The sequence below is a fragment of the Nannospalax galili genome, unplaced genomic scaffold, assembly GCF_000622305.1.
Source record: "Nannospalax galili isolate Female #2095 unplaced genomic scaffold, S.galili_v1.0 scaffold45, whole genome shotgun sequence".
Taxonomy (NCBI): domain Eukaryota; kingdom Metazoa; phylum Chordata; class Mammalia; order Rodentia; family Spalacidae; genus Nannospalax; species Nannospalax galili.
The window spans coordinates 1,676,364-1,689,928 of NW_008355775.1; the positions used below are offsets into that span (position 1 = coordinate 1,676,364).

At 38.3% G+C, this 13,565-nt stretch overlaps 1 protein-coding gene across 4 annotated transcripts in view; it reads right to left on the reverse strand.

Annotated features, from left to right (window-relative positions):
• Window positions 1–13,565, reverse strand: part of Vcan (versican) — a 116,503-nt gene that overhangs the window by 17,646 nt on the left and 85,292 nt on the right. For all 4 annotated transcript variants that reach the window (XM_008853288.3, XM_017803242.2, XM_029556199.1 and 1 more), the window contains one exon: window positions 12,559–12,641. In XM_008853288.3, coding sequence (XP_008851510.1) covers window positions 12,559–12,641 — 83 coding nt within the window. The remainder of the gene's footprint in view (window positions 1–12,558; window positions 12,642–13,565) is intronic.

Below are 13,565 nucleotides of genomic sequence, written 5' to 3' on the forward strand. Positions count from 1 at the left end.
CTACAAAACTGTGTATTTTAATAACGAAATGGAGATCATTTTTAAAGGTTAAAACCTCATTTAATTTTATGTCTTATAGGGTTTATACTGAGTACAATATTGTATAACTGTAATAATTCAACTGTAAACCTAAAAATTTACAGCCAGTTTTGAAAGAGATGCATCTTAGGTCAGGAATTTGTTATTGTATATGTCAATGCTGTTGTAATGAAACACTTCTTCTAAGTATGTGGTTATTAAATAAATAATTTTAAAAAATGGATTTCACTCAGAAAAACATAACAGGGAAGACATTCCACAGGTCCTCTACAGCCCACACCACTTCCCAGCCTGCCATCAGGCTGCATCATTTTAACCCTCAGAGAGGAACCTCAGATTTCAGAGCAACTGGATGGGATTTTCTCACTCAGAAGGGCTGCAGAGCTATTTCTCTTTGTGCTTCTTTGCAGTTCTCCCACTTGACTCAATCAACATGGCACAGTGGGGTGGAGGGGTACTGAATGAGGAGTGGAGTCTGCCTTTGAGTCTTCAATACTATACTACAAGATGAATCTCTAATTTTATAGTATCTAGGAAGTCCCAACAGACATTCACATATGTCTGTTGATGTTTTTCTCTTAAAATAGGTAGCATATGAACATGATCCATGACCCTAAAATCTCAACAGATAACTAGCATCCCAAACATGAACAAAGAAATGACACCTATTTCACCTTTCTGTGTATGGAGATGGACACATAGTATATATATGTGTGTGTATGTGTGTGTGCATGCGTGTGTGTGTGTATTAAAGGCATTTTCCCCATTCCTTTAGAAAAGGAGTATGCTTGAGTTCAACTTTTGAGCACTGCTTTTATTAGAAGAAAGAAAAAAAAGTCATTAGGCCTTAGCTGCTGCTGGGATTGACACACCTACTTAGTCTTTATTTTGACACATGTAGAGACAAATCCAACTTTAAGGAAGAATGGGAACAGCTGAGTAGAGAAGGTGGCAGACAGTAATTAGACAGATTTTTAACCTTTTCCCTAAGCAACACTTCAAAATCCTACTTGGGAGTTTTGCCCACACTAAGATTTTAAGGAGGAGAGAAGGAAGAAGGAGAGAAGGAAGGAGAAGAAGAGGAAGGAGACATGACATGAAGGTGGAAGGAAGGAGAAGAAGAGGAAGGAGACATGACATGAAGGTGGAAGTAGAATGGGGATCTGGGATAAGTTGAAGGAGAGAGTCTTGGGTGGCTGTGATCTAAATCCATTGAATCCATGTTTGAAACTACCAAAGAATATATAATGATATTTTAAGGGAATTTCAACTTGAAGATCAAAACTGTCAGGACAAAAGGAGAAAGAATTCTTAGAACACTAAAATACCTGGTCTCTAAATCTCTTTTATCATCATCATAAGGCTACAGAGTTTTAACTAAAAATTTAAACAACTGCCCCTCCTTCGGATTCTTTTTGCCAGAGTTTTCATAACCCGATCAAATAACTACAAAGGAAATCACTGAGTGCTGGAATTCTCTTAAAGAGTCAAACACTCGGTTTAGAGGCTTTGGGTGTCTTCTTCTGCTGGCTCCTAATTAGTACAATATAAACAAAATGTAAAAGAATTTTCATAGACACTACATGGCATTAAATTTCATCTTTATGCATGCTATAGCTTTAGGATATAGCGTGCTCTCTCTCTCTCTCATGTATTCATGCACACAGCACTCATACAAATACAGTAGCGGTAACTCTTGGCACTAGGGAAGGGTATATCTGGGACCTTTGAGGATGTCCTTATTCATACAAACTTGGGCAGCAAATGAATTTCCTCCAAGAATGTGTTAGAGAACACCACAATGGTCAGAAGAGCAGACAGCAATAGAGGCTGTGGGGTGGGAAGAAATGAACTGTGTATTAACCAGACTTAAACGTCATTGAATGAGTCTTAAACACTGGCTGCTATCAGGGACAGTTCCAACTTGTGCTTCAGGATCTGTCTGGTGATGCTGGAACTATAAATCTTGACTCTGTAACCCAAGACCCTACAATATCTATCTCTGTATGCATACAAATATTTAGCTACAATTTTTCAGCTTGGGTGTCATCACAGTTTATTCTTTAAAATTCACTATAATAGAGATTTTCTTGAGTGTAATTAAAGATTATACTTTGGAACTATTTTGATGGTGCTATGAACAGTTAAATAGGATGTACATCTCATTGATAAAATTTATTTTGACACTTGTCCAGGAAGGCCAGTCTACGACACAGTGTGCTATCACAATGTGGAGTAATTTTATTAAACCTCATACTATAATCAAGTTTGTTTTCCTTGAACCACCCATTCACTACTCTTCATCCATCCTCTTTCTCCAAACACTACTAATTTTATGCACGGTTACAAAATTCTTATGAAACCACAAAAGTCCTCTAACTTCACCTACCAGGAAAAGTAGCTAAAGAAAGCATTCTGTTTGGTTCTATTACTATGTGTAAAGTGAAGGTTCAGGAAAGGTCAGCTCTAGTATTTTCCTTATCTGCTCCAATTTTATTAAGCATATGACTAGCTTTATTTTCACAATGTACCTGAAAAATCATCTAATTTTATATTCAGTTTTTAGGTTCACAATACTAAGCAGTCTATAACAGAATTTTCATTTTGCTTTGTTTTGTTTTGTTTGGTTTGGTTTGGTTGTTTTGTGATAGGGTCTCCCTATAGGTCCAACTGGCCTAGAACTTGATAGCCTCAATCTAAGAGAGATCTACCTGCCTCTGCCTCCTGAATGCTGAGATTAGAGGTGTGTGGCATAGTGCCTGGCGTAAGCCAGAATTTTTAAACATTTCAAAGTTGTTGAAACCTAATTCACAGGGTGTTTATTTCTGCATAGCCCTGGTAGTGTTCTGTAAAGTTTTGAAACGCAACACATACTATGAGCACTAGATGGCAATATAGACCCATTATTGTACTAGCTTGCTAGGCCAGACCAATCATGTTTATTCAGTTCATGTGGGGGGGGGGCGAGAATTAAGGATCATCTGTGGAGTGTTCTTACAATTTTGTGAGTAAAAGACTTTGATAGAAGATAGACCTTGGCTAAACTATTTTCCAATCTCATCCTGTTCTGTTATTAGCTATTACAGATATAATCTGAATTTTCTGCCTTAAGCATTTAAAGTAGCTTATTCTTCCATTTCCCTTTTAATATTTTCCAATGTTTCACATCAATAGTGAAATTTCATAAGAAGTAAAATCATGTCTGGAATATCTACCTAAAAGCTTTAGAACAGTACAGATCGCAAATAAACACCAGTGCACAAAAATGAAATGTCTTCTGTGGGAATCAGCTAGCTTGACTATAGAGAAAATTTATCTAGATTAGTTCTGAAAAGATGTTACCTGTACTTTTTAAAAGCTGACATCTCTGTGCAAACTCCTTTTATCATCTCCTTTTACACTACTACTGAATTCCCAAAGCTATAAACAAAATCCAAATACAGCTCAGGCCAACCAAGGACTAACAGACTACCACTAAAGAATAAAAGCAAATTCCATATTCAAAATACTTTCCCAAGAGGATGGATACCTGCCTGCAACACACACTAACTGGTAAGGAACTAGCTTTTCACTAGGTAATGAACCAAGAATAACCACTGGAATCAATTCCACTCTTTCAGAACACAGGTCAAATGGTTATCTGGAAGAAAGGCCGTGGGGACCTCTTATTATAGAAATCAAAACATTTGCTAACATTGGAGTGGCTTTCCCACTAGATGGCTCTGGTATACAATAGGCATTTGTTTGTAGTCTATCAGGGTCACATTTAACTGTTTTACTTTAACAGGGTAAATATCTTCTCTGAAAGGTAGATATACCATCTTGTAATCCTTGTACTCTGGTCTGGGTCCTGATTTATTTATGTTTCATGAGAGGTTATGGGTTTTCAGTTATTATTTAGTAGAACCCACAACTGAGAGAAAAAGAGCAGCTTTGTTTTAAAGGAGAAAGAGACATTTGTTTGGGTGTCCCTACCCCACACTGGAAGCCTGTGGCTGGAATCCACCAAACTGAATATACTGAAGGGAAGGAAAACTAACTTGGGGTCTCCTGATAGCTGTTAAAGTGGCAGTGTGCCCACTATTTTCCTAGCTGGCAAAGCTCTGTGCAGGAGAGAGAATCTGGCCTCTCTGGAGTACAGCACTAATCTTGTGTAATAGTGTGAGCTCACTGCCCCACAAAGCAGTAATTATCAACAGCATTTCCAGAGGGATGTGAGTTACTCCCACTGTGAGACCACTGAGAGCCAGGGACCCCAGGCAGAGTCCCACAGAGCAACTTGCATTTAATCCATCAATGCACTGTGCCAGTCGGCACCTCCACTCCAAGCTTGTTTGCACAGGTCTTGAGTCATGTAATGCAAGCGAACCAAATGCGAAGAGAAAGTGCCAAAAACCATTCAATGTTTCTTTCTTTTCTTTTTCCATGGTTATGCATTGCCTTAAACTAATTAGCAGTTAAATTTAAACATCTGTGTGTGATTCTAAAGTTTCACAAAGCTCTGCTGGTAAAGGCTCCCGGGAAAGGAAGCACTGCATTCGTTAAGTTTTCTTCTGGACTTGCAGGATAATCTTTTCAATTATGAAATGATTTTCTAGTGGTGGGCAAATACTGTTTTTCAGGTGCTTAAACCTATCATTAGCTATCTCAACAACAATAAAAGGCATAGAGGAGTGTTTCATGCTCTAGAATTGTTAATATGACTCATAATACTCTGAATGCAAGTTCAGAAGAAACAGCTGTTGATTTTAAGTCAAACCACAACAGAAGTAAACGTACTCATTATCAAAGTACTGGTCTTTGGTAGAAAGAAATCTACGAAGTTTTCCAGTCATAAGTAATATACTATAAGATGAGAAAAGAGCATGCTTTTCTTGGCCTTTAGGCTAATAGGATGAAGCCTGCAAAGTTTAATATAATTAAATTAATATTGAAACGCAGTGTGACTTGTTCACAGAGAAGTGGCATTTGGCTTGGAGCTAAAGCCACATCACAGCTGGAACATTCATAAATGTCTTAAACAGCAGGTTCCCAGAAGGTTGTAGAACTCTGTTTCCATATGGTCAGTATATGGGCTCCAGCAGGACAGGGGATATGGAACGGTGCCAGTGGGGATGGGAGTATAAAGATGATTAAGATTGTTTGAGATGTTCTATATGAAATACACAAAAATTCAATTTAAAAAAAGAAAAAAACATAAAATGATATATGAAAATCTTCTAAGACTTTTCAATTTGAAAATGTAAATCCTGAAGGTTCTTTCATGGGAGAACAAAATTATTTTAAACATATATTTTTTATTTATTATTTTATGTGTATGAGGCTTTTGCCTGTGTGTATGTAAGTACACTCATGTTTTGCAGTGTCCATGGAGGCCAGAAGAGGGCATTGGATCACCTGGTACTGGAATTTCAGATGGTTGTTAGCCACGCTGTGAGTGCTGGGAACCAAACCTGGTCCTCTGGAAGAGTAGCCAATGTTCTTAACTGCTGAGCCATCTCTCAAGTCCCCTATATTTTTATTTCGGAATTGACAATAATAAAACATGTTTTTAGGGGACAGTGTGACATTGTCATACATGTAAATAACATGTAATGATTCCATCAGGGTAACTGGTGTACTTCTCACAGCAAAACATCATCTCTTTATGTTAAGATATTTAAAATCTTCTCTAGCTACTTTGAGCATATTTTTTATCTTAAGTTTAGATGTGAGGGTAGGGTAAGGGTTTCTTTCTTTCTTTCTTTCTTTCTTTCTTTCTTTCTTTCTTTCTTTCTTTCTTTCTTTCTTTCTTTCTTTCTGTGTGTGTTTGTGTGCCTGAAACTCACTATGTAGACCAGGCTGGCCTTGAACTCACAAAGAAGATCTGTCTGCCTCTGCCTCCCAAGTGCTGGGATTAAAGGTGTGCATCACCACGCCAGCTGAGGGTTTCATTTTTAAATTCTTTTCTGCCAGATCATGAAACAGAAACCTACAATCAAACCTTAAGAGTACCTCCACACTAATTAAGATTTCCCATTCTCTTGTCATTGCCCAAGATACCCAGGTGACAAAGAAGGACAGGAACTTTGGTGTTCATGAGAGGTATTAATGATGCATTCCTGCAGAAAAAGAATAACAATCTAGAGTCTGCGATCTTTTACTCCTTTTCTCTGTCCCTTTATATTGTCTCTCCATAGGTTGTGGGTGATTATTTTATTGTTTCTGCATTTTTCAAAGCTATCTGTGTCCTTGCAATGTACTTCTTAACAGACTTATGCACCTATTTACAAAAATGAAGAAAAGGAACCTCTGATTAAAAGTCAAATTCACACTGATATGACTTTCTGTGTCACAACTCAAACTGGTTGGTGGACGAGGAAGTGGGGATTTCTCAAATTATAGCTGTGTCAACTTGCCAATATTAGACTATACCTATTTACAAATAAAAAGAGAAAATTCAGTTATGTTCCAGAAATACTTTAAGTGGATTTTTAAGTGCAAAAGAGTAAATATTCAATTAATCGTACCATCAGTTAGCATGTTTTAGTCTGTGCCACAATTATCAACTGCCAGCTGATGGTTAGAGTGACAAAGTGATATGTAGGGGCCTAGATTCAGTAAGTTGGTCCTAGAATTTGCTTACTGAGACAAAGCAGAGCAGAGGAAGATTCTACGTCCTCCCTACCAAAAAAGGATGCACAGACAACTTCCTGGAAGTGGAGAAGCCACAGCTTAGAGGGCCCAGTGGTGGCCACTGACAAAGCAGAAGTGACTGAAGTAAAACTGAGGGATAAGCAGAAAATACTTAAGAATGAAGTCAGGACTTTTGTTTTGTCTCCAGAAAATAATAAATAAATCAACTTCCCATAAGCTTCTTAAAGTATTTTTTTTTTAAACTAAACTTCTAGTTCTATTCCTCCCTCAAACTCTGGACATTATCATCCACAGTGACATCTGCCTTTGAAAAAGTCACATCTAAGGCACTGATGGGTGGATCCCCGGGATGGGTGAATGTAGATAGTGCTGGAGTGGGGACAGGCTCACTGCAGTAGGCCCAATGCATGCCAAGGAGAAGGTCCTTCCCTCATGAGAATAGAATTCCTGGGGATCAAACACAGGAAGAAGAGAGATGATAGCAGCTTTAAATCTGAGAGTCACAGCTTGATTTTCAGCCCTTGTTGGGGATGTGCACGATCAAGGCAGTGTGATTGCAGTTACAGTACCTAAGAATCCTCTCTCTGCTTCCTTGTGATGTTCTATGGACACACCAAAGTCTTTGAATAAAATACTTTACAAGATGATTCACCAAGCTGCTAAGGAGATGTAAATGATTTCAAAACATTTCCTATTTGGCTTCCTCTGTGTCAGAATGATTGCCTTGGAGAATGATCAATAAATGTTTTGCCCAACTTCAGACAACCAAATCGTTCTTGGGAAAGCAAGTCATGAAAAAGGAAGCTGGCTGCTACCACTTGACAGTTACATCTCCTTCAGATTGTTTTTACTGCATTTAAATATAAATAATAAAGCTTTTAAAAGTCATTTTTGGCCTGGCAAGATGGTTAAAGCACTTGCCACTAAGCCTGATGACCTGGGTTTAATTCCCAGGACCCACACGGTGGAAGGAAAGAATTCATTCCCCCAAGTTGTCCTCTGACACATGTGTGCCATGGTATATGGCACATATGTATGTGCCCACACATACATATATACACACACTATATAAATAAATATGACATTAAAATTTTTAAAGTGTTTTTTAAAATAGATTATGTGCCAATTTAAGAAAAAAAATCTTGAATTTTCAGTTTCTTAAAGTTCTAGAAGTGCAAGGGTGACTACTGACCATGTCTGTTCTATTTTAATTTGCATCACTTATTAGAAAGGTGCTCTCGGGACCACTGCAGGCACACTGCCATCATCTCCAGCAGGGGCTGGCTTTTCTTTGGGTCGCAGCTTCTGAAGGATGCATGCTGCACAACTGTATGCTTCCATTTGTGAGACACAATTTTTATTTCTTTGACATTTTTGAAAAGTCACTTATTGGAGTTTAGCGTTTTTCATAATAGTTTTTTATTTAAATAAGCAATAAATGTCATATATTCTACTTAAATATTTCATATGGTCAAGAAATTATTATCTTCCTCTGAAAGCTCAGAGTCAGGAAGCTAGTCCCCTGGGGTTTGTGCTAGGCTGGGAAGAGGACCAAGGGCAGTGTGGGCACAAAGAGGAGAGCTCAGACCCAGGTAAGAAGGCTTCCTGGAAGGACAATCTTGGCTGTGCTTACATATGTGAATGGCTTGAGATGAAACCACACAAGAGTGGAAAACGTGTTTAGCACCAGGGCAAATGTGTAGAAATCACAAGTGAGAGGTCAGGATTTACTCCTAAATGGTTGTGTTTTAGGGGATGGCAAATAGAGGTGGCAGACTTTGTCTGCTAAGCTAATGCCTGGAATTTTATACTAAAAAAAATAGGAATATGCTGAAGAATCTTAAGAAGGGAGTCAGAAGAGTTCATTGCCAGGGGAGAGGGAGTTTCAGTTAACACTGGAGAGTAGGTCTCATGGAAACACTTTAGTCATTCGTTTAACAGTTGGTCAAGGAAACAACTTTCAAGTAACTAATAGTAGAGACTCTCGATAAGAAAATTTGTTGACGTTCTCTGGCTTTAATGTATGTTTAACCAGCATGGATTAACTTAGTGGCTTTGAACACATAACTGACAAGTAAAGCAATTCACAGCTGGAGTCATTTGCCAGAATTTCTAATAAAGCATTAGGTGTTCTCTGCTAGTAGAGATAGTTCAGTTAATCAATAACTAACTGGCTAAAGCCAAGAAACAAAGTGAAAACTGAAATGTGGTGAGAAAAAATTACAAATAAAATCACTAGGGTAAAGCTAGAGCCTATTTTATTCATTCCTACACTTTGTTGAGGTTTACTGGGGAAACATCCCAAATAAATAATGGAATGATTTTTCAACTATAAACGAAACAAGAATTTGGCAGTTTATCAATGATCTCAATATCCTATTGAAAATGCCAATACCATGGAAGAAATCAGTCAAAGTCAGAAGAATACGGACAATTCTGATGATTTAACAAACAGCTTCACTAATTTAGTATGAGCACATGAATTAGTCTAGCTGTAAAGTATAATCATGTTGAATATGATAAAATTATACTTTAAGCTTATTGCAAAAAAATCTTGTTTCAATAAAAGAAATTACTGAAATGAGACCTAACAGAAACTTCTTTTTCATGAATTGTGAGACAAAATATCAAAAGATAGTATAAGGTAAGTAGTAAAGGTTCTTTTACTTTTCTTTTTCATTTTTTTAGTATTTTTTTTTGTATGAGTATATTGCTTGCAAGTATGTAAGTGCACCCATGTTGTGCAATGCCTTTGGGGGGCAGAAGAGGGAATCAGATCCCCTGGAACTGGAGCTATGGACAGTTGTTAGCTGCCATGTGGGTACTGGGAATTGAATCTGGGTCCTCTGCAAGAGCAGCCAGTGCTCTTAACCACTGAGCCATCTCTGCAGCCCCTCTTTTCCTTTTAGTGCTGCTCTACCTCCCAAGTTGGATAAGCACTAATAAATCTGTCAAACAAAGTTGCAAGAGGCTGAAGAAGAGGGAAATCACTGTGATTCAGAAAGAAATTCCTTAAAATTACACATAGTCAAGTTATAGTCTCCCAAGTGTAGGCAGCTACTACCTGCCCAGATGAAGACTTGACCACTATTAGAGATATGTTCAAAAGCAGAACTTGTAAAACAGTGAAACAAAGAAGAACTATTTTAGTCAATGGTCTGTTCACATATGGAACCTGTTAAGGAGATGGGAACCTTACAAAGAATTGCAAGGGAGTTCAGGAGACACCTAGGCTGCCAGAGGAAAGGGTGGATTCAAAAGCAGAAAAGTGGGCCAGAGATCAATCAAAGGGGATGGAGGCAGGCTGTTGGACAGATGCTCTCTTTTGTTCCCAAATGTTCAAAAGTTAGGGGACACTCCTTAGCACATTTTTATTTGACACAAAGACTGAATTAAAAAGAAACCAGGGGTGTATTATTTTGCTCTGTTTATCCTTTCTTTGATAAACTTTGTCTACATATTTAATTTGCTGCCTTCTTCAGATGAAGTCTCTCCTTTACGACACACAGAGTCCTCCAACTTCGATTCTAAGTGTGAATTATTAAGAGTAAGGCTTCAGTTGATGTTCTACAGTTATCTATGTTACATTATGCCGTCTTCCTCTAAAAGGTTCCAAGGCGGATCCATCTTTCTCTTGAAAAAGTACAATGCTCACTAATTTACCAAATTTAGGGTCAATCTAGGCTGTGGAAATGATAATTAGGTTAGTTTACAGGATTTTCCTGTCTACCTGAAAATTAAAATGATACAAAAGAAATGAAACGACCACTAGCTCTGGAAGGTACAAAAGGGGCTGCAAAATATTATCTTCTGGCATGAAACAGCCATCTTACAGCAGCTGTTGTAGCCTACACTGGTCCTGCACAAGACTGCTTGTCTGTCAGTCATTCAGGCATGCACAGGGAAGAGTTCATGGGACGCTCCACTCCCTTCTGAACTATTGGCTACTGACAGATTCCCTTGGGAGAGACAGCCATTGTCTTCTGTTGGGTATTCAACAGTGAGCCCACTAGGCTCCAATGGACAGTCCCACACCCATGTTACATGCCCTGGTTATAGTCAGTGGATCACAAAACAAAACAAAAAAGACATGAATGTGGAAAAAGGACTTTTAAAGAGGAGAGGGCTGTCAGGGATGGAAGGGAGATAAAAGGGGGGAGTGCAAATAGTAAGACTGCATTACAGCATTATATACATACGAAATTGTCAAAAGGAATTAACTCTATTAAAAATTAATGAACACGGGGCTGGAGAGACAGCTCAGCAGTTAAGAACACTCACTGTTCTTGCAGAAGACCTGGGTTTGAATCCCAGCACCCACATGGCAGCAAACAGCTATCTGTAACTCCAGTTCCAGGAAATCTGACAACCCCTTCTGTCCGGTGCAGGCATTGCATGACACGGGTGCACTTACATACATGGAGGCAATTCATGCATACACATAAATTTAAAAATAAATAAATAATTTTTTTTAAAAAGCAATGGACACAAACAAAAGTGACTGATTTGTTTTCCTAGCACATAACAGGAGAATAGTAACACCTGACAGCTCAACCTCACCTGTGTGTGGATTGCACAGGGAAGATATTTTCCCTAAGTTATATCTTTTGAGCTCCAGATAGTTGCCAGAAAAAGGCCAATACTCAAGCCAGCTTGCAGGTATGAGTAATGGTCTTTATTCTAGACATGATGGGAAATCAAAAGCAGAGAGGAGGGAAATACCCTGTCCTTTAAGAGATGAACTACTAAGGCCTATTGTGTCAAGTTAGCACCCCCAGACATTGCTCAGTGCAAGTTCATTTACTGAAGACTATTCAGCTTAGAGTCCCTTGCTTTAGGAAGATCAGTCCTTCCTCACCTAGCAGTAATCAGTTGCCAATATTTCTCCACCTAAGATTGGGATCTGCTGATCATTTCCTTTATGAATTCCAGTGGGGGGATGCCAGTGGGGATGGGGGTATAAAGATGATTAAGATTGATTGAGATGTTCTGTATGAAATACACAAAAATTCAATAAAAACAATTTTTTAAAAGGATGAAATGCCAATGTAGGGACCAGAATAAATATCTAGGACCACACATATATGCCACGAATGAAGGCATAATCCATAAGTAATGACAGACTAGAGACAGATCAGGACTTGGTTCAGTGAGGTCAGTGTATAGTAAAGGACAAACTTTTCATGTGCTCTAAAGGGACAAATGAAGCTGTTTTAGGCTTGTGCCAACATATACAGGAAGCCGGCCACCTTGAGATATGGGGTGGCCCAGATCTGCCAGACATAAATAGCACCAAACTGACTTGACAACTTGGGTGTTATGCATTCTTGGTGCTCTACCAGAGATGGTGGCTACAGAACCTACACTTCTCATTCTGCTGTTTATGCAAAAACATTGTAGGAGGCAGACTTGCTGGAGATTATTGCCAAAGTCAGTTTATTGCGCTAGAATTCAGTAGGAGAAAACTTGTTCAATGACTATGCTAAATGATCTGCAATGGCTTAAATATGATATGTCCCCCACCAGCTCATGGTTTGAAAGGTTGGTAACCAGGCAGTGGTACTACTTAGGGGGATTTGTGGAACCTTTAGGAAGTGGTGCCTAGATAACAAGAAGAATTGTGCTGGATCATCTGGTCAGTCAGATCCAGCATAATTCTTGTTATCCAGTTGCCCCTTTCGGTGTAGATCTGCTCCAGTCTCCTTTGAAAGAGTGCTACAGCTAGAGAGACAGCCCTGGTGGTTGTATAAATTAGCTGGAAACATCTTTGTAGCCTTTTTCTGGCAAGAAGTGACCCTATCCATCTTAATGCACCCTCTGAAACATAAAACCAGTGCACAGCACCCTGTTCCAAGAATCACATCATTTTCATCAACATCTTACCAGTGTGCTGCCATCAGTCCAACGAAAGTCATGTTCGAACATCTTATCATTGAGGCCTATCCACTGGTAGTCATGACCCACACCTAAGTGATGTAAAACAGATGTTTTTATTACCTTTCCCACATATGGATGGGAACATGTCAAAGAAAGTTATTTTTCAGAGTGAATTATGCATCTCTTCTCTGGTTTGATTTTTACTTAGGTGGTCATAAAAAATTTATCCGTTGTTCTTCTACTCAATGGCCATTAAACTATTTGGAAACACTGCGAAAGCATTAAAAAGCAGAGGCAATCATTTCCCAAGCAATTTACTGTAATTAAATATTTTTCTATTTTTACATATCCATTTACTTTCCTTGTTAATCTATGCCATTGGCAAAGATTCAATGGCCCAATGAAATGTACCAGATCTTATCCATTCTCCCCTCACTTTGGAAAACACGTCTTTTCTCAAAACATTATACACAATGAACACAAACACCAGATGGTACTGAAAAAGTATCCTCAAAAATATTTTCAATGACATGAGTCACCACCAACAAAATATCTTGCAATGGAGTTCAATGAACTCAGTCCAGATTACAAATTAACAATAAAGTTTCCAAATGATAGAAGGCATTGTAGAGACGCATTTCACTGAGCATCAAACATGTTTCATGAACAAAGAGGTCTACGCATTTCAAAATAAAAACTATGTGCCCTTCTCTTTGCTATGATTTAAGATATCCAAACACAGTCCTGGTATTAGGTGTTATCAACTTTTAATCACCACCTCTTCATGACCTTAACATGTAGCTCACTTCCTAAAATAATTAGAACCTTGACTGAGAACCAATGTGCATAGAGGACACATTCAGGGTGCTTTCATATTTGATTTTTAATTCAAAAGAAAAATAAAGATAAAAACTCCAAGCAACTTCTTGCTTAACTTTAGACAACATGTGAAAATATTCCTGATAGAAATAATGAAAGTAACTATGATAATAATTATATTGATACTTGATACT